Consider the following 26,595-nt stretch of genomic DNA (forward strand, 5'->3'; position numbering starts at 1 on the left):
CTTATGAAATATTTTAATAGAAAATAAAACTACTACATTCTAGTATTCAATGTATATCTACTTTCCAGTGGAGAGAATTATGATTAGTATCACCATTCACATTACCTCTAGGTCTACATATTTATATACAAATTCAAGGGTAATATGAATTTTGTGATTTTTGCAAAATGTTCCTCAGCTGCCATGTGCAACTGTTGCAACGCTACACTAATTTGTGAGTATCTCAGAACTGAGGACTGAAACACAAAGAAAAGCAAGTAAGCAGATTCTCTGGTATTATAGGGAAATGATACTTTGTAATATGAGTATAAACTGCTGGTAGGCTAAGAAGAGTCAACAAGTTAATTATTTTTTGCTCTTACCTATTTGATATGGTTTGGCTATGTACCCACCCAAGTCTCATCTTGAATTATAGCTTCCACAACTCCCACATGTCATGGGAGGGACCCAGTGGGAGGTAATTGAATCACGGGGGCAGTCTTTCCTGTGCTGTTCTCATGATAGTGATTAAGTCTCACAAGATCTGATGGTTTTATAAGGAGGAGTTCTCCTGCACAAGTTCTCTCTCTCTCTGCCTGCTGCCATCCATGTAAGATGTGACTTGCTCATCCTTGTCTTCCGCCATGATTGTGAGGCCTCCCCAGCCATGTGAAACTGTGAGTCCATTAAACCTCTTTTCTGTTTAAATTACCCAGTCTTGGGTATGTCTTTATTAGCAGGGTGAAACCAGATGAATACAATATTGCTTCTTCCACTCAATTTCCTTCTGTACTCTGAAGTAATGCTCATCTTCCACATGGGCAGCAAATTGAATACCATTCAAAGCTATGTTAGTTATATATATTGCTATGTAACAAACAAGTTCAAAACCGTGGCTTATGAGAGCAATGATGTATTAATTTTCTGAAGGTTGGCCGGATATGTTCTTTTGCTAGTTTCACTGAAGCTTATTCTAAGACATGCCTTTTGGTGAATTATTCATGTATTTCATGTGGGTATATAACACTCCAGTGAATTCTTGAAGTCAGTTTTAAAAATCTTTTTATTATTACCTGTAGGTAATGATAGAATGGTGTAGGTTCTATCCGCAAAATATCTACCACGTTTCAAACATCAGTGTTCTAAGAATCACCTGGGGAGCTTATTTAAAATGCAGATCACTGGGTCCCACCCAAGACATTCTAATTATATTGATGAAGCCCAGGAACCTATATGTGTTAGAAGTTCGGACGACTACACTCTAAAAAAATATTGGTCTACATCAGCACTCCTGCTTCAACTTTGCAGACACAGTCCAGGTCCTCCAGTTGCTTACTTACTGCTGGTTCTTAAACTGCTGGTTCTCAATCTTGAATGCACATCAGATCATCAAAAGTGTCCAGGCAACACCAAGACCCACTGATATCCCTGCCCTGGAGCACACTAATCTAGCAATTTTCGTGACCAATTGCTTATTTAAATCATCTGGAGAACTCTTAAAAAATTACTGATGCCTGACCAGGCAGGGTGGCACACACTTGTAATCCTAGCTACACAGGATGCTGAGGTTGGAGCACCACTTAAGCCCAGGAATTTGAGACTAGCCTGGACAACATAGCTAGACCCATTTGAGATGGGTCTCAAAAAAATTTACTGATGTCTTTGCCTTACCCATAGCAATTAAATCAGACTCCCTGGAAGTGAGGCCCCAGCTACCAGGATAATTTTAAAGCAACTTGGTAGATTTGACTATGCAGCCACAATTGAGAACAGCTGTTCTCATTCATCCACTGCCTCCAGTGGTCTTTCTTACTATGTCCTAAAGTATTCTAAGGTTTCTTCTTTACTAGAGCATAGCTTCCCAGCCTGTATCCCAGGGAAGGGAAACAGGCTACAGGTGTGGTATAAAACATCAATTGACCAGTGATCCAGGCTGCTCCTGGGCCTATGAGCTTCAGGTAAAAGCAGCTTCTCCTGAGGCTTCTTGGATGGTAGCCTGAGTTGGGCCAGGTTTGCCCATGTTCTCCACTGCCCACTGCAGACATGACCCATAGAGATGCAGAAGGAGAATGTTGCCAGGTGTCCAGGAAGCTCAACCCAAGGTATGGCTGGCTGGGGAAGGGGGAATGCTGCAAACTGGCGTACTGGTCCAAATCTCTGTCTTCACATGTATTTGATTCTTTTGCTCAATAATCACTGATGTGCCCTCCGTGTGGCTACAGGGTGATTGCTCCAACAGTGCATGTGCATTTTTAGAATTAGTTGCATTATCATTTTGAACAATTTGATGCCAGGAGTGGCAGCTCATGCCTGTAATCCCAGCACTTTGGGAGGGCTGAGGTGCATACCCGTAGCTCCAGCTACTGCAGGTTGGAGGGCCTGGCAGGGGAGTTTGAGGCAGGAGGATGGCTTGAGCCTGGAAGTTTCAGCCTGCAGTGAACCATGATCATGCCCCTGAATTCCAGCCAGGATGACAGAGCAAAACTGTGTCTCAAAATACAATTTAAAAAAAGAAATAAATAAAAATTTGATTGGAAGACATAAAATTGGATTTTAAATCTACCAGCATTATAACAGTAAATTTTAATACTACATTGGACAAAGAAAGAACTCACGTTTCTTTTAAATAAAATTTTAGATGTTGGTTTAACAATCAGATGCTGGCTGTCAAAGTGTTTTAAATTTTTGTCACGTATTTGTGTGATTAAACTTTTCTTTTTAAAAAAATTATTATTGGGCCAGGTGCAGTGGCTCATGCCTGTAATCCCAGCACTTTGGGAGGCTGATCGAGTTCAGGAGTTTGAGACCAGCCTGGCCAACATAGTGAAACCCCGTCTCTACTAAAAATACAAAATAACGCCCCAAAAAACAAACAAACAAAAAAACTAGCAAGGCATGGTGGCACCTGCCTGTAGTCCCAGCTACTTAGGAGGCTGAGGCAGGAGAATTGCTTGAACCTGGGAGGCGGAGGTTGCAGTGAGCTGAGATCGTGCCATTGCACTTCAGCTTGGGCAACAGAGTGAGACTTTGTCTCAAAAACAAACAAACAAAAATTAAATTATTATTTACTTATTTTAACTTTTTTTGAGATAGGGTCTCACTTTGTTGCCCAGGCTGGAGTGCAGTGGTATTATCTCAGCTCACTATAACCTCTGCCTCCCAGGTTCAAGTGATTCTCCTGCCTCAGCCTCGTGAGTAGCTGGATTAAAGTTTTCTTTTATGGTTATTAGCGAAAATATGAAGATAAAATTTTAAAGTTTGATTAGGAATTGTATCTGGCATAAGTTATCATAAAAAATGTGTATCATAAAAAGTGTTTTCAATGTTAAAAGCAATTATCTACCTGACCTCAAAATGTCAACAATATCAAAATTCAGAACTTCTGTTTACTTAACTCCACACTGAGAATATATTTGCAACCAAAAAGCCCATGAAGAACTGATATCTACAATGGATAAAGAATACCTACAAATCACCTAGTAAAGAATGGACAATTCAATAGGAAAGTGGGACAAAGACTTAAACAGGTCACAAAAGAGAAAATCTACAAAATCAATAGCGTACTGAAAATGTTCAGCATCATTAGTAGTTACAGAAATGCAAAATAAGGCTGGACACAGTGGCTCATGCCTGTAATCCCAGCACTTTGGGAGGCCAAGGCAGGAGGATCACTTGAACCTGGGAGGCGGAGATTGCAGTGAACCGAGATTGCACCACTGCACTCCAGCATAGATGACACAGTGAGACTGTCTCAAAAAAATAAAAATAAAAAAAGAAATGCAAGATAAAACCAGGAAATATAATTACACATCTGCCAAATTTGATTTTATTTCATTTAAATTTAAGTCTAATGACACTATGGAGTATGTAGAATGGCAAGGACTCATCCCTATAAGTACTTGGGGAAAGTGGCATTATCTAATAAGATTGATCAAATTTGTACTCTGCTCACCGTATGTGGTTTCCGGACCAGCAGCATTGGCATCTCCTGAGTGCTTGTTAAAAATGCGGAATCGTGCGCCTGTAATCCCAGCTACTCAGGAGGCTGAGGCAGGAGAATCGCTTGAACCCGGGAGGTGGAGGTTGCAGTGAGCTGAGATCGTGTCACTGCACTCCAGCCTGGGCGACAGAGACTCCGTCTCAAAAAAAAAAAAAAAAAAAAAAAAAAAAAAAAAGCGGAATTGCAGACCCTGCCTCAGACCTGCGGAATCAGAATGTCATGCACATGTTAATGTTTGAGAAGCACTGCTCCATGACCCAGAGATTTTACTCCAAATACACACCTTAAAGAACCTCTTTCACATGTGTTCTAGTGATGTGTTCGAGTATGTTTGTGGCAGCATTTTTTTGTAAATAAAAACTGAGGCTAGCTCCAGTCCATTAGCAGCAGAATGGACAAACAAATTATGGTGTAGCTATATAATGGAATACTATGGATCAGGAAAACAAATGAACTACAATTATGCATATTAGTGACACTTACAAGCATAATGTTGAGTGCAAGAAGCAGATCACGGGATGATACCACTTACATAGCATTCAAAACCAGGTGAATTATCTTGTTTAGGATATACAAATATGAAAAAAGCAAGGGTGCCGGGTGCGGTGGCTTACGCCCGTAATCTCAGCACTTTGGGAGGCTGAGGCAGGTGGATCATCTGAAGTCAAGAGTTCGAGACCAGCCTGACCAACATGGTGAAACCCCGTCTCTACTAAAAATACAAAATTAGCTGGGTGTGGTGGCGCATGGCTGTAATCCCAGCTACTCAGGAGGCTGAGGCAGGAGCATTGCTTGAATTCGGGAGGCAGAAGTTGCAGTGAGCCGTGATCGTGCCATTGCACTTCAGCCTGGGCAGCAAGAGTGCAACTTTGTCTCAGGAAAAAAAAAAAAAAAAAAAAAGAAAGAAAAGAAAAAAGCAAGGGTATAATTATCACAAGAGCCACATGGGGTTATCCCTGGGCGGGTGGAGGAAGAAGGTATGATCAGTATACTACACTGGGGACTTTCAAGACATTGGCAGTGTTCTATTTCATAACCTGGGTGATCACTGCACAGCTAGCCATTTTGCTGATATTTCTGAAATATTGCATATGTTTTATATATTCTTCTGTATTTCACAATTAAACATTTTTAAAGAAGTTACATTCATGAAAATGAGCTTGAAGTTTCACACTAAAAAATTAGGTAAGATATTTTTGTGGAAGTTTTATACAAATTCAGTAGTTAACAGTCTCTGCAATAGTTTCAATTTGGTTTTTGTGTTAAAATGATTTTAAGTAGAAATGTCATTTTTTCACTAAGCCACATATAGATGTTCCCAAATCCTTTCCACTCCAACCCAGTGGGGGGTTCAAATATTGTTTTCTTTGTATGCCATGACATAAAATACATTGTGATGCAGGGAACTAGAGACCAAATTATTTCCAAGGTGTTCAAGGCTCCAACCTTCCCTTGCAGCTTCATCTGTTGCTCTGCTTCAAATTCTAGCTGTTGGATTCCTTGCCTTCCTCCAAAGTAACTGCCATGCCATTAAGCTCATGCTTCTTCTGGATGACCACGAACAACTCCAGGGTAGTGTGCTATACTATACATTTTGGAGTATTCATGTAACAGAATACTGTATTTGCCTCTCCCCTCCCCTCCCCTCCTCTTCTTTTTGAGATGGAGTCTCACTCTGTCATCTACGCTGAAGTGCAGTGGTGCAATCTCAGCTCACTGCAACCTCCGCCTCCCGGGTCTAAGCAATTCTTTTGCCTCAGTCTCCTGAGTAGCTGGGATTACAGGTGCCCACCACCAAGCCCAGCTAATTTTTATATTTTTAGTGGAGACAGGGTTTCGCCATGTTGGTCAGGCTGGTCTCAAACCCCTGACCTCAGGTGATCTGCCCGCCTTGGCCTTCTAAAATGCTGGGATTACACGTGTGAGCCACCACACCCAGCAATATTTGCCTTATTTTAATGACTAGTTATTCTATAGTCTATGGAACTATAAATCCTATATTTAACTTCATTACTATATTGACAAGAAGTAAAAATGTGCTCACTAATAATATTTCTAGATTTATTAATATTAGTAATCCATTTTGGGGACAATAGAATTTATGTGACATTGAATTGTGCTGTGTAATTACTGAGATTTTTATGAAGTATGGTCTTTAGTTAACTCTAGTATCTTTAATATTTTAAATAGGTGATAATATATTCAAGTTTGAAGCATCTACTCTAAATACTTGTTCCGTAACAAAGCAACCAAGTTTAGCATCTGAATTTTTTGGAGGTTGGCAGTAAAGAGCTATGAAACGATATGAATGAGAAGAAACACTATGATATTTATGTTCATCTCTTAAACTGCTTTTGAATCACGAAATAAAAAGCATCTGTTAACTACCTTCTGCAACAATTAGGATGTTTGCCCATCTCATGCTAAGAGACTATCAATGAATTTCATTGTGTTGACCACAATCACTGTCAGAGATGGGTGATCAATTGGTCACCCATCGTCTCCTGGCCATATTTTATATCCCTTAAACTGCTGGTTCTCAACCTTGAATGCACATCAGATCATCAAAAGTGTCCAGGCAACACCAAGACCATTTACAGCAAAATCTCTGGGGGTGGAATCCCAACATCCCTTTTGTCTTTGGAAAGCTCCCTAGTTGATTCTCAGTGCTGCCAAAATTTAGAGCCACGTTCTGAACCTGAACAAACCCTCCCTCCCAGTCCCTTTCACAGTACCTGCTGGAATCTTGCTTTGGATCACGAACTGTCTCTGTATCTTTTATGTGTTCTTGGAACATCAACTCCTTCCTTAACAGAAATCTCCTAAGGGCTCCCCCTCCCCAACACTTTACACTCCACATACCCAAGTCAGGTGACTGGATTTTTTGCTTGCCTCCCCACCTAAGGCCCCTTCCAAACCACTTCTTGCAAAATCTCCTACTCCTTTGAAACTCATTCATTAAGTTGTACCCACTTCCTACCTTCCTTATTGCTGCCATCTGCTATCAGCCTCCCTCACTAAAGATGGTTCACCTCACAGACTTCGCTTTCCATCCCTATGCCCATTTTCTTTCCCTGAAACCCATGTATGCTCCTGGCCTCAAATCCTTGACCTGCTGAGTTCCAATCTTCCTCTATCCCACTTCACCATCTTCTCATGGTCACCCTAGTCTTTGTCTTCCCTGGAAATTTATTTCTCAAACCTGTTTTTAAATCTTGCTCTGCTCATCACCTCCTATCCTCTTAAAGTTTGCCTACTCAGTCACTCCCACTGCCACCTTTCTTTGACTTTGTCAAGACCTCTAATCCTCACCCCTTTCTCTCTGGCTTACCAGCCTCTTCTTGGCTTTTCCTCTCTACTTCTCCAGCCTTGATTCTATACTGCATCAGTATAATCAATCCCTCAAAAGTACTGTCAGCTTCTCTGCATCCCTACTCGCTACTGGACTCAACTACCAAGACCCAATCCTGCTCCAGCTTCAACTCTCCACCTTTGGTTGCCTGCACACACAGCAGGTCTCTGAGGTCCTAACAAACCTCATGTGGGCACTCAACTATGCCCAGAAACCATGCTCTGCTTTGCCACTGTGAAGATAACAATTTCATACCTTCTCCTCAAAACTGCCTGCTTGGAAAACACAAACTGTCAGATGGAAACACCATCTTCCTATCCCCAAATCGACAAGTTCTCTCCAACCTTGCGCTCACTTTCATCTCACTGGTTATGGTGGAGGAAAGACATAACCAACACCAATCTCTCCCATTGTGCTCTGAATCCATTCTTTTTCTTTTTTTTAAATTACCAGCTTTATTGAGGTATAATTGACAATTGCTTATATTTAAGGTGTACAATGTAATTATTTGATATATGAATGCACTGTGTAGTAATCACATTAATTAACGTATCACCAGTTACCATTTGTGTCTGTGTGGGGGTGGGGGGTGGGGTGAGCATACTTAAGACCTACTCTTAGCAAATTTCAAGTAAACAATACAGTATTATTAACTATAGTAACTATGCTGCACAGTAGCTTCCCAGAACTTATTCATTTTATAACTACAAATTTGGGCCGGCTACAGTGGTTCATGCCTGAAATCCCAGCACTTTGGGAGGCCGAGGTGGCCGGATTGTTTGACAGGTATGAGAAATGTGATTTCTGTTCCCACCAAACTGGCTTCCTTCCCCATCCCTCCATAGGAATTTTGTGTTGCAATCACCAACTTCCATTTTGTTTTCTCAATCTTACCTTTCTTAGCCCCAAGGGAATTTGATAAATGACATTCCTTCCTTTTTGAAATGCTCTCCTCTGTTCTTCCAGGATGAAATCCTCTTCTGGTATTTCTCTTTCCCCTCTGGCCATCCTTCAGTCTCCTTTGTTGGTTCCTATTCTACTTGACCTCCAAATATTGAGTCCTTCAGTCTAACTTGAGCCCTCTTCACTCTGGACTCCTCCTGGGTGATGTCATGTTTGTTTATAAGTGCCATTCTATATGACAATGTCTTTCAAATTTCTATCCCAGTCCAGACCTGTCCTTGGAGCTCTCAACTAGGTGCCCAACAGACTGCACAGCACCTTCAGTGGGACGTGCACCACAGAAGCACCCAACTCAGAAGGGCCAGAGACTGACTCCCTCACCACCACCCCTTTCTCCCTCCCATCCTCACCTCACTCATGACATCACATCATACCCCAACCACCCAGGGCTTCCGCCAGAAACCTGAGATTCACTCCCGGGTCCTCCTCTCACAAGACTGTTCCATCTCTATCACCTCCCCACTGTCTTCCTAGTCACAGCCATCATTATCTCTGATCTAGACAATTGCAAAAGCCTAACTAGGGCTGGGCGCAGTGGCTCATGCCTGTAATCTCAGCACTTTGGGAGGATGAGGTGGGTAGATCACCTGAGGTCAGGAGTTTGAGACCAGCTTGGTCAACATGGTGAAACCTCATCTCTACTAAAAATACAAAAATTAACTGGGCATGGTGGTGGGTGCCTGTAATCCTAGCTACTCGGGAGGCTGAGGCAGGAGAATGGCTTGACCCTGGGAGGCGGAGGTTGCAGTGAGCTGAGATTGCGCCATTGCATTCCAACCTGGGTGACAAGAGCGAAACTCCATCTCAAAAACAACCCAAAAGCCTAACTGGTTTTCCAGTTTTTAGTTTCCATTTTCTATACAGGTGGCAAAATAACTCCTGTTATTCAAAGCTTGTTACCCTGACTTACCCTACGATGGTTTCTCATCCCTTCTAGAACAAATAACACCTGGGCTGACCTGGCCCTGCCACTCTATCGAGATTTATTTCATGCTCCTCTGATTATTCTACAAGGTACCAAGCTCTTTCTTGACTGTCCTTGACTCCTTTGTGTCTGTCATTCTCTTTGCTGGAAAGCTGATTCCCTGGCTCTCAGCAGGTTGAAGTCCTTTTCATCCATCAGCTCTCAGCTTACAGTCACCTCACAGAACCCAGGTCCAACCACCTGATGCAAAGCAGGTTCTCCTATTATTCTCAATTACTGCACCCAGTTTTTGGTTTTGCCTTGTAGAATATACCAGCCTATTATTCACTGGTTTGTCTCAGCTTCTAGAATGTTCGCTGTATGAGGATGAGGGTGTCTTAGTCACATCTTTATTCCAAGCCTAGCATGATGCCTGGCACATAATAGGCATTCCATTAATATTTTGAGAGATCATCTGAGTTTGGCATCCTAATTTCACATGAGGAAAGAAACTCAACTAAGGGCCCATCATTTTCCTACTTACTCAGATTGTTGCACTGAGGGCAATGTAGTAGTTAAAAAGCACATATTCTGGAACCAGACTTCTTTGGTTCAAATCCCAGCTCCTCCACTGACTAGTTGTGATGCAGGGGAAATTACCACTCTGTCTGTTTCTTTACTGGTAAACGGGGATTACAGTATCTATATCTAATAGGATTGTTGCAAAGATTACATGAATTAATAGAAAGATGATGCCTGGCTTATGATAATTCTGCTCTTCATTATTACGTAAATTCAAAAATAGTTTCTTCAACCCCCCAACCCCTTACTGTGCTTAGAACACAAGAAACAATGTTCTTTGAATGATATAACTAATAATTTCCCACAACTTTTACTACTCAGGACAGAACCTATGTCTGGCCTATACAACTAGACTTTCTCAGATACTTCGAGGAGAATCAAGATCCTTGTGGCAAAACAAACAAACAAACAAAACAAAACAATTCCTTCATGGGTGGACATCCATTTTGGTCATGCTGATCTTTTGAGGAGCATAGAGGATTTACCTGCTAGAACAGAGAACACTATTTTCTCTGTCAAAAGTTAACAAATAACAACATACTACTTTATTACCTGCATTACCCCTAACAAGAGATTTTTGTAGCAATACATTAAGGTAGCAATAATAGTTTTTAAAATCTTAAAACAATCAGTGGCCTACAAGGTTACTAAAAAGTGATTGAGAATATAGGAAAATACATTAAATGATCATTTCGCATTTATTTTGAAAGCTATTCAGACACCAGTTTTAAAAAGTGTTAGAATTAATGTTTTATTGTCACGCAGATGGCAACTGGGTTTATGTCTTCATATTTTATATTTTTGTAAATTAAAAAAATTACAAGTTTTAAATAGCCAATGGCTGGTTATGTTTTCAGAAAACATGATTAGACTAATTCATTAATGGTGGCTTCAAGCTTTTCCTTATTGGCTCCAGAAAATTCACCCACCTGTTAAAAGAATATTGAACTGACATTAGATGTAGCATTGTAGCACTGTTTTATACATAAAATATCAGCATAGAATGAAGGAAGAATAGGGGTGGAGGGAAGAAGAGATATAATCTTATTTAAAATAAACTTCCCTGAATAACATACAGTTCATTTAAGTTATAAACAAAGAAAAAATATCAAAGAAAAGTCAAAAGGCTTAAGTACAAATTTTCTTTTACACAATACCTAACAACAACAAATGAACTGCCCAAGTCTAAGAAATGTGCTTTCAGATATAAATAGGAAACACCAATTAGAGGGATTTAGTGACTAGTTCTAGGAAAGATCAATTTTCAATTAGATGTCACGTTATGTACTTAAGCCAATGAAGAATGACATATTTAAAAATTCTTGTGCAGCACACCAACATGGCACAAGTATACATATGTAACAAACCTGCACGTTATGCACATGTACCCTAGAACTTAAAGTATAATAATAAAAAAATAAATAAATAAATAAAAATTCTTAAAAGCAGAACTTGGCGATATGCCTCAATCTTTGAAGGGAACATCACTCCAGTGGTTTATTCACTTATATTGGGTTTCCTATGGCCCAGTTAGAGTTTTAAAGGTCAGATTATACGTACCTTTTGTCCCTTCTTAAAAAACTGGAATGTTGGCATGCATTTGACTTCACACTCTGAAGCAACATCCTGGTAGGGAAAGTAGCAGGGAAGAGGATTAAATACAAGACTGTCAGTACTGAGCTTTGACAGGAGTAATCCAAAACCAGAATCTTTTCCCTGTCATGTACCCCACATTTCAGCATGAGGACATTTTTCAGCATATGAAAATTAATATAATGAATATAATTGCAGTACAAAAGCCAAACCGGTTATATTCTCAATGAAAAAGTTTTATTAATATTTACTTCCTTTGATGGGCACATCAACAGGCAGAATGTTACTAGCCTCAGATACTCCAGCAATCCAATATGTTGTTTAATCCAATCAAATTCTCAACTATTTTCAGTATCATACAAAGAAGCAACAAAAAATTCTGCTACAATTGGACTCAGTATTATAATCTTAACTATTCCTTAGAACTAGTACCTCTTGTTTCTTGCTCATAATTTTTCCAGTTTTATTATGAAGGCAGAGTACACAGAATGATTATATAAGGTCTAAAGTCTAAAAAAAATAAAAAGCAATTGTTCAAGAACAAAATCATAGCAATCTAAAGGCAAATCCCACACTGGGTTTACTGATTATTATTATTTTTGAGACAGGGTCTGGCTCTGTCACCCAGGCTGGATGGAATGCAGGGGCACAATCTCAACTCAATGCAACCTTCACTTCCCAGACTCAAGCCATCCTCCCTCCTCAGCTTCCCCAGTAGTCGGGACTACAGGCACGTGCCACCAACCTGGCTAATTTTTGTGTGTGTGTGTGTGTATATATATATATATATATTTTTTTTTTTTGTAGAGACAAGGTCTCTCCATGTTGCCCAGGCTGGTCTCAAACTCATGAACTCAAGTGATCTGCCTTCCTCAGCCTCCCAAAGTGCTGGGATTACAGGTGTGAGCCACCACGCCCAGCCTCCTGCCTATTTTTAATTAAAAATTGATATGTGAGGCCAAGGCCAGTGGACTACCTGAGGTCAGGAGTTCGAGACTAGCCTGGCTAACATGGAGAAACCCCATCTCTACTAAAAATACAAAAATTCGCCAAGCAAGGTGGTGCACGTCTGTCATCCCAGCTACTTAGGAGGCTGAGACAGGACAATTGCTTAAACCTGGGAGGTGGAGGATGCAGTGAGCTGAGATCATGCCACTGTACTCCAGCCTGGGCGACAGAATGAGACTCTGTCTCGGGAGGAAAAATAAAAAGACTTTGTGGATTCTCAAACCTTGCTGCAGTATCAGAATCACCTGAGGGGTACTACAAGTTTCTCCATCAACCCCCATCTTAAACCATTACAGTTAAAGTCGAGCTTCAGGTGACTCTGACGCGCTAACCTTTGAAAGTCATCCTACTTAGAAAATCCACAAATTCCTAACATTGCAAATTGGGCTAGTTGATTCATATTTTCTCCTCTCCTAGAAGTGGCTCTTGCTACAGCTAAAGATTTTTCTGCAGCTCAAAGGTAACTGAAGTAACAGACATTCCTCAACTGTGGAATGCTAAATGAGAATTCTTGTAATACCCCACGCTCAACACATTGTTCATGCTGTAAGAGGGCAAGGTTTGGAGGACAATACCATGAAACTGGTTTGGTTTGGAACCCAATGGGGATTGAAAATGTCAGCCAGACACTCAAAAGAGGACTGGGAAAGAAATACAGAACTACTCAGCAACTAAGCAGCAAAAGCTATACAGGACAGCAAGCGAGCAGGCAGGACTGTTGAGAACCAAATCATGGAAACCAACAGAGAACTCTCAAGGGGAAGAAAGGCCAGCTACAAACACTATGACGACCTCTAGGATGGTGGTTGGCACTACTGTTGAGGAGTTCTTTCTAGGTAATCTTTACTTTTTCTTTTAACCCTGGACACCTGCTGAGAATGAAAGTACAGGTTCCAGTAAGAGGCACAAGGACAGTAAAGGCTGGAATAAAAATGGCGAGTGTTTATTGAATGCATACTATTGAAAACTCACTCAAAGTAAGGGTCAGATACCATTTATAAAATAAGTATCATAACCCTGTTGGCTGTCAGAGAAATAAGGTTGGTCTCTCATTTTCAAAAGGGCTACTGCTGATACTTTTCTATGAGTCTATGGAGGCAAAGTTAAAGTTCCCCAGTTTGTCAGAGGGTCACTTCAAGGTTTTAAAAGACACTTTCAGGCCAGGCACGGTGGCTCATGCCTGTAATCCCAGCTCTTTGGGAGGCCAAAATGGGTGGATCACTTGAGGTAAGGAGTTCGAGAACAGCCTGGCCAGCAAAGTGAAACCCCGTCTCTACTGAAAACATGAAATTTAGCCTGGTGTGGTGGCAGACGCCTGTAGTCCTAGCTACTCGGGAGGCTGAGGCAGAAGAATTGCTTGAACCCTGGAGGTGGAGGTTGCAGTGAGCAGAGATGGCACCACTGCACTCCAGCCTGGGCGACAGAGTGAGACTCTGTCTCAAAAAAAAAAAAAAAGATACTTTCAAGGTGATAAGAGTGCCCCAAGCAGACATGAAGGAGAGCTGTGTCATACAGAAGTCCTTGAGAGCTTTGCACACCTATAGTAATGCACCATTTAACATTTGGTCGATGACCAAATGTCATGCACCAATTAACATTAGGTCGATGACAGACTGCATATATGTGGTGGTCTCATAAGGTTATAATGAAGTTGAAAAATTCCTCTCACCTAGTGATGGGTTAATGTCATAGCCCATCACATTAGCTGGTGCAAACAAATCTGTGCTGCAATTACATAAAAAGTATACCACTACAGACTGCTTTATCTATGGAGGAGACATTCTTTTGTTCCTTTACTTTCTTTTTTTTTTTCTTTTTTGAGATGGAGTTTCACTCTTGTTGCCCAGGCTGGAGTGCAATGGCGTGATCTCGGCTCTCCACAACCTCCGTCCCCTGGGTTCAAGTGATTCTCCTGCCTCAGCCACTCAAGTAGCTGGGATTACAGTCATGCACCACCATGCCCGGCTAATTTTGTATTTTTTTTTAGTAGAGACAGGGTTCCTCCAATGTCTGTCAGGCTAGTCCGGAACTCCCGACCTCAGGTGATCCGCCCACCTCGGCCTCCCAAAGTGCTAGGATTACAGGCGTGAGCCACCGCGCCTGGCCATTGTTCCTTTACTTTCTTAACAACCTTGCCTTCACTTAAAAAAGCATATCACTACAATTATGTACAGCATATACTACTTGATACTAAACAGCTAGGTTACTGGTTTTTGTATTTACTATACTTTCATCATTAATTTAGAGTGTATTCCTACTTATTTTTTTAAGAAGAAAGTTACTATGAAACAGCCTCAGCCAAGTCCTTCAGGAAGCATTCCAGGAGAAGGCACTGTTATCATAGGAGATGAAAGGTCCATGCATATTACTGTCCCTGAAGACCTTTCCGTGAGACAAGCTGTGGGGATGGGAGACAGTGATACTGATGATCCTGACCGTGTCGGTCTAGGCTAATGTATGTGTTTGAATCTTAGTTTTTAACAAAAAGTTTAAAGTCTTTTTTTAAAAAGCTTATAGACTAAGGATATAAAGAAAATATTTTTGTAGAGCTGTACAATGCATTCGTGTTTTAAGCTAAGTGTTACTAGAAGAGTTAGAGTTAAAAAATAAAAAACTTATAAAGTAAAAAAGTTATAATAAATGTACTGCTGCAAAAAGAAATTTTAAAAATAAAATCTGTAAGCATACAGTGTTTATAATGTCTACGGGTTCTAGGCCTTCACATTCACTCACCACCCACTCACTGACTCACCCAGAGCACCTCTCAGTCCTGCAAGTCCCGTTTATGGCAAGTACCTTATACAGGCATACCATTTTTTAATGTTCTATATATTTTCACCATATCTTTTCTAGGTTTAGATACACAAATACTTACTGTTGTGTTATAACTGCCTACAGTATTCAGTACAGTAACATGCCTTACATGTTTGTGGCCTAGGAGCAATAGGCTTTACCACATAGCTTAGGTATACAGGAGGCTATGCCATCTAGGTTGTGTAAGTACACTCTGTGTGTGCACAACCAAATTGCCTAACATTTCTCAGAAGGTATCCTCATCATCAAGTGACGCATGACTGTACTTCCCAAAGGCAGTAAGAACACCTGTCCTCAGTACAGTATGGTGCACTGCTCTGCCTCAAGAGGCTGACTTCACCTTCTGTGCTGCAGTCCCATTACCTGTTCAATGAGGGTGCTAATAAAAAATATTCTTATAGTTATTGTGAGGATTAAATGACATAGTGCATGCAAAGGGCTTATCATGGCATCTAGCACCTATTTACTTTCACATAAAAATCAAGGCTGGGCGTGGTGGCTCATGCCTGTAATCCCAGCACTTTGGGAGGCCAAGGTGGGTGGATCACCTGAAGTCAGGAGTCTGAGACCAGCCTGACCAACATGGTGAAACCGTCTCTACTGAAAATACAAAATTAGCCAGGCATGGTGGTGCATGCCTGTAATCCCAGCTACCCAGGAGGCTGAGGCAGAGAATTGCTTGAACCCGAGAGGCGGAAGTTGCAGTGAGCCGAGATCACGCCACTGCACTCCAGTCCAGGTGACAGAGCGAGAGTTATTATAACTTATTCTCAAATGTTAGTCTTAAAAAAAAAAAAAACCCGCCCGGGGGGAAAAAAAAAAAAACCGCCCAAAAAAAAAAAAAAAAAAAAAAAAAAAAAAAATCAAGTTGTTATCTGATAGGATCAGTGGCAGTTAGAATTTCTCTACTCCAGGTGCAATTTTCCCCTAGCTAAATTGACCTTAATAGAAGAAATAAGACTAAGTTTGATTAAAACAAGGAACAAAGATTTTCCCCCCCCCCCACAAAAGTGCAATTACGCTCTTTTTAAAAAAAAAAACCTCTGGGACACATCTAGAACAGTAACTTAACCACCATACGACATTCATCATTCATTCTACACCTATACTAAATGCAAGGCAGGTGTGCTAGGTGAAGGGGAAACCAAGGTGAATTAAGACAGGGTCCCACCCTGATCCTAGGAATCTACTGAGACTAATGGTAAAGGACAGACATAAAGATCATTATAATAATTGCCAAGATTCACTGAGTACTTAGGGCACACAAGGGGGTAAGTGGAGAAGGGGTGAAGCTCATGACAAGGAGTTAGTCAGGTAGGAAAGAAAAGGACAGACCAGAGGGAGGAGACAGCACAAGCCAAGGCAGGGGTTGCCCAAGGCACAGAGTCAAAATTTGGCTGAGAATATGCAATCTGGGGTTGCTGCGCCCTCCCATGTTTAGAGAGCACTGCCATATGCCTGTTTTAAGTGACCCTTCAGCCTTTATTGGACATTCCATGTTTGCTCAATGAATAAGCAACCCTGGGTGATTGATGTGACAGGTCTTAAGGCTCAAGGAAGGGGAGTGACTGGCCTAAAAGCAGAAGCCAGTGAGCCAGGACTGGAAGCCAGGTCCAGCGCCTCTGTTGCCACACTGCACCCTTCCCCCATCGCCTTTCCTTCTCCACTGGGGCTAAGTGAAAATGCTCACTTATCTGCAAAGGGCCCCGAAGTGATACCTCTTCAACAGGCTCTCCTAGGTCAGCGGTCATGTGCTAAGCGCCGGATCTATACCCACCATAAGACAGAGCATCCTCTAATGGGTAGTGCTTAAGGTCAAGAGCTGAGAAGCCAGACCACTTCATTTTAAATCCTAGCTCAGCCACATACTCACTGAAACTTCATGAACAACCTGTGTTTCAGTTTTCTCATCTATAAAATGGGGATGATCACAGCACTCAGGATTAAATGAACTGATACTTAAAAACTACCCCGAATAGTGCCTGGCATATACCTAGTGCAAAACAAGTATTCATTAAATAAAACCAAACCTGGAATTTCTTCCCAATTTTTCTCTCAGGTACCTTGGTGTTTATCTGTTAAAACATTTGTGGTTTCTAATTGACTAAAATCAACCAAGACTAGAATAGGCTTGCAAATGCAGGGTCTCACGCTACTGCAAGTTCACAAACAGCCCTACAAGCGGTCTCATAATTTGGTGACTCCATCAAGCCTATAGATGTAATGATCATAGCTAAATTCAATCTCTATTTATTGAGCATCTCAGAGTGTAAAGTAGAACGTAGGGTTTTAGAAAGGTGGGTGGCCGATAAGATTCAGAAGTCTCACTGATTTATTTTTGTTTACTTTAGGATGTGATATACAGCTCCTGATAGCTAGGATTAAGCTCCTAACTTACCTGCTCTTCTGAGATAGAACTTTTTAGATAGGATTACAGTTCTAGAATTATTTGACATATTTATGGAAAAAAGCACTGTGCAATTCAGAGGAAAAGGCCAATGTGAAAAGCTCAGTAGTATCTTGTATTTCCAGCTACGTACCTGACAGTCATCCACATCTACTTCAAGGAATACCACGTTGGAATACTTTTCAGAGAGGGACTGGAAAATTTTAAATGAAAAATCCAAAAAGATTTAGAACTAGGTAATGGCAATCAATGTACTCAAGCTTCTTAAATGGAAACTTAATAAAAGTAGAGACTAATTAAAGATCCAAATATTTAGATCTTTGGAGACATAGATCTAAGAGACATAAATTTTCTCTAAATCAAATTTTTCCTAGTATACAACAGTTTGTCATATCAAACTCTGAGGCTGGGATTTCAAATAAGGCCCATGTTTCAATGTGGGAAAAAAAGAACTATTTAAGACAAAATTAACTTCTAAAATTTATTTTCAACGGGCTACATGTATCAAACCTAAACTATTTGTTATACTACTGCTTCTAGACCAGTGATCCAGCCAAAGAAACCCCCCCACCAAAACCAAAATCCTTTAACTGTCTTTCTTTACTACCTTTATGACCACCAACCCATAAACACAAATCTCTTACAAAGTAGACATTGTTTAATACTCACATGAAAGAAAGGCTTGATCATTTTGCAAGGCCCACACCACGTGGCTGAGAAGTCAACTACTACAAGTTTATCACCTGCGGTGTTCAAGGCTTCCTGAAAAGCAGCCTAACAGCAAAAAAAGCTTATATTAAATAAATAAATATTAAACCTTCAAAAGAAAGACTTGACACAATCACACAAAGTACATTTTGGAGGACCTCCTTTCAGGACCTACTTTTTAGCCAAAAAAAAAAAAAAACCCAAACAAGCCAAATAAAACTCCGTTTGAAGAAATTCTATATATTGTTGATAGTGTTACTTGATAAGATGAAACAAGATATAATGTGTAGAGCATACTGATATTCATGTCTTCATGACTATTTTATAAAATATTGTGAACTGGCTAATTTCTCTTTCCACCAAACAAAAGGAAAATAAAAATAGATATTTGTACTAAAAATGTTTCCATGTCAAGGCTAGGTATACGGTAGACATTCACTAAACACTTATGGATTATGAAGGGGTCACCTGAAGTCACAAAGACATAGGATTTTGCAATTGAAACATCACAAGTTACTTAAAAAAAAAGTTGGCTGGGCATGGTGGCTTATGCCTGTAATCTTAGCACTTTGGGAGGCTGAGGTGGGTGGATCACTAGGTCAGAAGTTCGAGACCAGCCTGGCCAATGTGGTGAAACCCTGTCTCTACTAAAAATACAAAAAAAAACTAGCTGGGTGTGGTGGCTCATGCCTGTAGTCCCAGCCACTCAGGAGGCTGAGGCAGGAGAATAGCTTCAACCCAGAAGGTGGAGGTTGCAGTGAGTCAAGATTGTGCCACTGCACTCCATCCTGGGCAATAGAGGGAGACTCCATCTCAAAAAAAAAAAAAAAAAAAAAAAAAAAAAAAAAAAAAAAAAAAAAAAAGCTATGACTTTTGATTAAACTCATTTGTCTATGGTAGACCATACGAAAATCTAAAATTTTTTGAAAAGTCAAGGAAACTAACCTTCCCCAAACCTCAACACTCAGACATCACTGTTGACATAAGCATAATGGGGTTTCCAGAGTTGAGATCACACGTTTACCAACTTTTGATTTTTGCCCTTTATTTTAAAACTACACCCTCATCATTCATTAAATGAAAATTTTAGTTCCTCATGAAGGAAATTTTTCTTAGATATTGTTTTTCATAAGGAATGCTTGTTAAATAAAATTCTTAGTAGAAATGATGAAGAAATCTCTTACCAGTAACTTCCCTGAATTATTTACTATCTAGATACTGTAACCCTGGGAACCGAATATTCTAGTTACCAAGGACTCATTTTTGTTTTGTTTTGTTTTTGAGACAGAATTTCACTTGTTGCCCAGGCTAGAGTGCAAAGGCCTGATCTCAGCTCACTGCAACCTCTGCCCCGGGGGTTCAAGTGATTCTCGTGCCTCAGCCTCCCGAGTAGCTGGGATTACAAGCCTCTGCCACCAGGCCCAGCTAATTTTTGTATTTTTAGTAGAGATGGGGTTTTGCCATGTTGACCAGGCTGGTCTTGAACTCCTGACCTGAAGTGATCCACCCGCCTTGGCCTCCCCAAAACAAAGGACTCATTTTCACCACAATTAGTCTGTTAGTGCTGACCAAACCCAAAAACCAAACCAGAGCAATTTAGATACATCAAAACATAAACATCTATTATCTGAAGTCTAGGTTTTCTTCAAGGAAACAACACTGGTCAAATAGGTTTAATGAAAAATGAACATTTCCCGCCCCTCGCCACCACAAGAGGTCCTGTAAAGAAAGAAATCAAATAAAACACCATAAGATAAAAAACCAAATAAACAAGAAAACACTAATGTGACCTCAGGTAGTAATAGTTACTTCTCTAGATTTCTAATTTCTACCTCATGTTTTTGGGAAATTCACAATTGGTGTTCCTGAGAAAGGTAGGACAACACTTCCATAAATTTTTCAGTTATGCAAATCCCTCACCCCCACCCCTAGAGATGGAGACATGGGGAGGGCTGCAGCAGGGTACATTAGAAGTGTAGCAATTGTTTTTCCAAATCATCACTGATTGTTCCAGATCAATTTCATTCAAAGCCTTCCCTAATGTGATTTTCAAGAAAGTTAAACCAAGCATCCTTTACTGCAAGATCCAGGTGAGACAGGAAAAAAGGTCAAGAAATGCCAACGTCTGGAATAGACATTTTTGTTTTTTTAACATGATTGACCCTCATTGAAAACTTCAGATTACTTTCAAGAGGGAAGGTATTTCAAACATACTCAAGGCTTTTCCAAAACAGTTCTGAATCAAATTTAAACACAAGTACCTAAAATTCTGAAAAGAGGCATGCAACAATAACTTTTAGCCTAAATGAACATGAGTTACACCCCAGGTATGTGCAGGCTTCACGTACAAGCTCTCTTCTGATACTTCCAAACGGGTATCAGCTTGAAAATTATTCAAGAGTATATTACTAAGAAGAAATCACAGAAACTAACAGTTTCTAGCTCACAGAAACTAACAGTTACTATTAATAAATGTCTCCATCACTGACACCAATAATCTGGGTGAAGCAAAACAATGTAGTTGGGGTAAATAGGAGCAGAGTCTAAGATCTCTTTGCTTAAACATACCTACTCTGAAGGTAGTAAGTGTGAGTGGTTTCTGAAGTATTTAGCCAAGTGCCTTGTGGATGGGAGTTGAATAAATGGTAGGTGTCATTCTTCTTTTTTTTTTAAAGTTTATTTCTTCCTCATCACATTTACAATCAATTATTTCATTCCTCTCTGAAATAGATCCCAGTCGGCCCTAACGTACTAACAGACTACCTCAGAAACAGAATTGTTCTCAATGACCAATGATGCCAATTTAGCCCATTAGGATGAAAACGTAAGATGTATTCAACATTTACAAATAACAGGCTGGGCGCGGTGGCTAACACCTGTAATCCTAGCACTTCGGGAAGCCGAGGTTGGTGGATCACCTTAAGTCAGGAGTTCGAGACAAACCTGACCAATATCGTGAAACCCCGTCTCTACTAAAAATACAAAATTACCGGGCGTGGCGGCGCATGCCTGTAATCCCAGCTACTCAAGAGGCTGAGGCAAGAGAATCGCTTGAACTCGGGAGGTGGAGGTTGCAGTGGGCCAAGATCAAGCCACTGCACTCCAGCCAGGGTAACAAAAGCAAAACTCTGTCTCAAAAAACAAACTAACAAATAACAATCAAATTAGTGTAACTTTCGATCAATGACTTTGGATTGTTACTTTGAGGATTGATTATCAGGGCCTGTGGGCCCCAGGCTGTAGTGCTTTTTTTAAAGTTCCTGTCACCCTTGTACACCTTTGTCACTGGTAGAAGAGGAAGGTGCCACCATGCTCTGACAACTGGGAGGACTAAACTGTGCTCCAGAAATCCTAATCAACTTTCTGTTTGTAGTAGCTGGATACTGTGACAACTAACATAGACCACTCAAAGGTCTTCTGGCTCCGTGGAGGGGGTTCTCAGCAGTTCGGTTATACTGAGGTTGCCAGACCCTGGAGAACAGAATCCCAGCCCCACTCCCTTCCCCAGGAATGGACTAAAATTTGTCACACAATAGGTGCTTGGAAAAAAGTATATGAAAGACAATTCACTACTAAGGATCTTTTCAACACATGAGGGCTGCTAAAATGAGAATCCCACTAAGAAAATACTGATTAAGAGGAAGATAAAAGACTACAGTGGCAATCAACATACGAGGAAAAAAATACTGAGAGTCAACAATCAAAGGCACAAAAGGATCGGGGACACATTGCAGACACACTTCTGTTTCCGAAGCCCACCCGGCACCAAACAGGTCAGGGCACTCAAGGCGGGCGAGGATCCGCCCTCCCCTGCTTCCCGCGGGTGGGGAGGGGTAATCGCAGGGTAGGCGCTGGCGAGGGGTCTTCTACCGTTCGGGCAGTATCAATTTCCTCCACTCACTTTTCTGACGCTGCATTTAACAAATATTCCTGGAATGGCTACATTAGACACTGCGTGTTAGGCTCTGGGTTTCCCAGTCTAGAAGGTTTTAGGCTTGCAATAACTTTCAAACATGGGAAGTCTGTTTTGCCTTGGGCATTTTTAAGAGGACAAACATCGATCAGGATACCGATAGGTCGGCGAGCAGGCAGCAGGGCGCGGCTGCACCCAGGAGGAACCCGGGCTCCAGCAAAACCCACCGACTGAGGGTGAATCACGGACGGGCAGGGCAGCCGAGGCCCCCGGGCCCAACCTTGGGGACTGAGTCATTCCAAAGCCACTGCTGCCGGAAACACGCCCTGAGCCACAGGAGTCCCGTGGGCGCGGCCCGGACCTCACTTCCTCGCGGTCACCTGGGGCCCTCTGGCCTCCTGGCCAGACCTGCACGTGCCAGGGGGGTCTCCAGCCGCAATCCGCCTCCTTAGTGCGGATACAGCACGCGTCACCTTTGGGGCCAGGAATGGGTGGAAGCAGCCGGGGGTCTCCGGCCTAGACCAGCTCCCAAGGGAGATCACTACACCCGCTGCGGGTGGATCACTTCGCATACGGAAAGGCAGCGGCGGCCAGCGACCCGTGCCTTCTGCAAGGGGCCCTCTCTATCCTTGCCTAGGGCCTGAATCTGGATACAGAAGGGGGCCAAGGGCGGACCCCTTCTATTCCCCCACCTTCCTCCAGTCGGGGCTGCCCAGACGGGTTGGGTGCAGGAAGGGCAGCGTGGGGGCTCCTCACGCTGCCCGCGCTCTCACATCTCCCGGGCGCTCCCCGCGTGCGTGCAACCCCCCGGGGCACAGGGGGCGGGCAACGCTGCATACCGCCACTCCGCCCTCCAGGGGACCCTCGTCCCTCTCTTCCCTTCCACCAGGGCAGGCTCCACCGCCTTGGGCGCGCCCAGGCCGCTGCTTCCCTCAGTCCCAGGCCGAGACGCCGCGTCCCTTTTCCCCGGCGATGCAGAGGGGCGGCCTCCGCATCTCCCGCCACCGCCTTCCCCAGCTACAGAGGCCGCCCGCGGCGCCGGCGCCCCGGCCTTCCCCGGGAGCGCGTACCTTGCTCTCGATCTGCTTCACCATCTTTGCTGCTGGGGTCTGAGGAGCGGCTGTAATGACCGATGGAAACGGATCCAAAGCACTAGACCGAGCTTGAAGAGTCGCCGCTTGCTCTCCCTTTATAAACGGGCACGCCCGGCGTGCGTGTGGCGGGGGCGCGCGCGCCCGCCCGGACCTCCGCGCCCGCCGCTGCGCCCCGGCCACGCCCCGCCCCTGGAGCCTGCGAGCCGGGATCGGGGCGGGGCTGGCGCAAGCGTGGGGCGGAGCTCCAGGGCCTCGGCTCCTGCGCCTCCAACCCTAGCTCGCGCCCCAGCTGGAAGTGGGGATCAGCGCTGCGCGTGACGGTGGGAGGCAGGGAGACGGACAGTCACCCCCAGAGACACAAGGTCCTTCCCAGGTCACCTGGGGATGCGTCCGCCGCGCCTGAATCGAACGCGCCCACGCTCGAGATGGGGACAGTCCTGGGACCGCCCAGGCAGGGCTGGATTCCTCGAAAAGTCCCGCCACGCCCCGGCCACCCCCAGGCCCGTGAACCTCACAAAGTGCTGAGTAACGGTGACCAGGAAGTTTCTCGGTGTGTACGTCCTTGCCTCCTCTCCAGAATTTACCGTGACCGTTCTTTTCTCTAACCTCCTTCTGTTCTTTCATTTTCACTGCTGAACCCGCTGCTCCAGCTTGACACAGCGGTTTAGTGAGGTAGAAACGACCGGGGGACTGGTTGGGCTCTTGACCATCAGACAGCTGCGTGTGAGACGGAAGTGCCGCTGGATTGAGCTCTGCAGCTTAGTTACGCAGTTGTGACCCTAGAAAGGTCCTGACCTCCTAGAGTCTCAGTGTTCCCTTCTGTAGAACGCGAATCATGATGGTCTCAATCTCACGGTGGTGTTATTTTGAGGGTTAATAGTGCTTGCAAAGTGATCAGGACCGTGCTTGGCACATAGTAAACACTCCATAGATAGTACTTATTCGGTGTCTTGCAGGGACTGATTGGGCCTGGCCATCTCATACAGCATTTACAGTGGGACAGCACGCAAATTTGTGTGAGTTTTTTTCTAACGGAGGCAGACTCCTGGAACAGAAGTCGGAGTTTGCATTGATCCAGGAATGCCTGTTGCAGGTTATGTCTGGCAGGGCTGGGGATTGTGGAAGGTGGGTATGTTAGCTGACCTTGTGGCACCAGGAAGGCCTGTCAGCGGCTGAAAGTGGAGGTTGAAAAGCTGCTCACAGGAACGAGAGCCGGAAGGCTGGGAGGGAGAGTCCCAGGTATGTATTTTTAGAGCTGAGCTGTTCCCAATGAAGCTGCAACTAGGTGTGATTGCCTAGGGGTGGTGAAATTGCTGCCTGGCTGCCCCCTAGAACCCCTGGCTTCCTTCTTTTGCTCTTTCAGACAGAAGAAGGGAGGAAACCAGAGGTTTTGAACCTATTGTGCAAAGTTTCTAGGGGGCTGAGGAGCAAGGAGCATGAATATGGATATAGGCAAGGGACACATTCTAAAGACAGCCCTAGAGGGAGGGAAGACAGACTGCCCTGAATGCAGCAACGTTCCCAAAGAGAGGGAGGTTGTTGGGGCAGAGAGGAAGGAGCTGTATGGAGCACCCATACCAGAATCTATAACCTGCTTTTCTGCTGCTGGGTTTTCAGTTCAGCTGCATCCTAGCTTCCTGGCCTTTATCTGTTTGTTGGTGAATTTGCATAGGTGATGACAACAAATCATTGAGTTACAGGAAGGGGCAATGCAGGCCATCCTCAATGTTCAGTGACTCAGTGAAGGAGGTACTCCCTCTCCCTAACCTCCACAGAACCAACGCAGAGTAGATGTGGAGGATGGTACAGTTATAAGGAACTGGGAGGCCAGAGTATGTGTTAAGAGTCTGGACTCTGCAATTTGACTCCCTTGTCCTCATCCCTTCATGACTGGGTAACTCTAGGCAAGTCTAAATAGCCTTTTTGTGCCTCAGTTTCCTTATCTGAGAAGTGGGCATAATAATAGCTTGTGCTATTGTAAGGGTTGAGTGAACTAAAATATATGTAAAATGCTTAGAACTGTGCCTGGTGTGTAGTGAATGCTACATGAACTATGATTATAGGCTATTAAATGAATGATGAGATCCATCTGGAATGATGGCAGAGCTAGGGTGGAAAGAGAGACAATAACAGGTGTCAGTCTTAAACGAATTAAGTAATGAAGACAGTAGTAATGAACAGTGGGCTCTGTAACATGAGCCTCAAAGGAAAAGGGCTTTTTTTCCCTGCAAGGAAGAGAGAGAAGTGGGCTGGATCTGGTCCTAAGGAGCAGGTTCCCTGCAGTTGTGGCAAGGAGGTGACGTTCTTTGAGAAGAGTGAGGTACAGGGGAATTATTTGGGACTGCCCAGAGAGGAAGGGTTCATTTGTGCAGAGAAATGTAGAGGCTCTGTGTATTAGTTAGAATTTTCAGTTGCAAGGAGAAATTCTAGCTTAAACTGATGTAAAGCAAAAAGAGAATTAGTAACTCATTACCAAGAACCCCAGGGGCCTAACAGTGTCACAGGGCACCATCTCTCTAGTTTCATTCTCAAGTAGGCACTCTATGTAAAGAGTGAAGTAGGCAGCTCCAGACTTAGGTTCCTAGTAGTTTAGTATCTCTGCAGGAAGAGTGTTCCTCTTTCTTGTTCTTGTAAATGTCTGAGAGGCTGACCTTCACTTTCATGGTGGGGAAAGGGATTAGCCTTGATTGAAACTTTGGACTAAGAGTAGGGAAAATCCAGGTGGTTACCAGAAAAATAAGAGATTGCTGCCGGACCAGCAAAAATGATGTTTTCATGTCACCCGAAAGGGCAGAAACATGTAACAAGGGTGATGGACTGACTTCAGGCCTGGGTCAACTAAGTCCAGCCTCCACATGGGACTGGAGAACTAGGTCAGCTGTCTTTGTTTGGGTCTCAACTCAAATTTGAAGAAAATGCAGTTGTAGGATTTCTGAAAGAAGTTTTTCTCACATCCCAGGTGTCTCTGAGTGGTCTTAACCACCTAATTCATCATAGCCAGAGGTGCTCAATGATACTGCACATTCCTGGACCACACCCAGACAGACATACAGAATCAGGTTTTTAAGGTAGGACCTTGTAATCTGCATTTTTATTTATTTATTTTCTTTTTCTTTTTTTTATGTTCTAGGGTACATGTGCACAACGTGCAGGTTTGTTACATGTGTATACATGTGCCATGCTGGTGTGCTGCACCCATTAATACTCGTCATTTACATTAGGTATATCTCCTAATGCTATCCCTCCCACCTCCCCCCACCCCACAACAGGCCCTGGTG

At 43.0% G+C, this 26,595-nt stretch overlaps 1 protein-coding gene across 1 annotated transcript; it reads right to left on the reverse strand.

The window, feature by feature from the left end:
- Positions 1-10,455: 10,455 nt before the first annotated feature.
- Positions 10,456-23,711, reverse strand: TXN (thioredoxin). Its single transcript, XM_003911383.4, has 5 exons — positions 23,294-23,711; positions 18,272-18,376; positions 17,736-17,795; positions 11,341-11,406; positions 10,456-10,709 (listed from the first exon to the last, which is right to left on the reverse strand). The coding sequence occupies exons 1-5, from the start codon at positions 23,315-23,317 to the stop codon at positions 10,647-10,649; spliced, it is 318 nt and encodes a 105-aa protein (XP_003911432.1). The 5' UTR covers positions 23,318-23,711; the 3' UTR covers positions 10,456-10,646.
- Between the last annotated feature and the right edge of the window lie 2,884 nt (positions 23,712-26,595).

The sequence above is a fragment of the Papio anubis genome, chromosome 13 (assembly GCF_008728515.1).
Source record: "Papio anubis isolate 15944 chromosome 13, Panubis1.0, whole genome shotgun sequence".
In the NCBI taxonomy this organism is placed as follows: domain Eukaryota; kingdom Metazoa; phylum Chordata; class Mammalia; order Primates; family Cercopithecidae; genus Papio; species Papio anubis.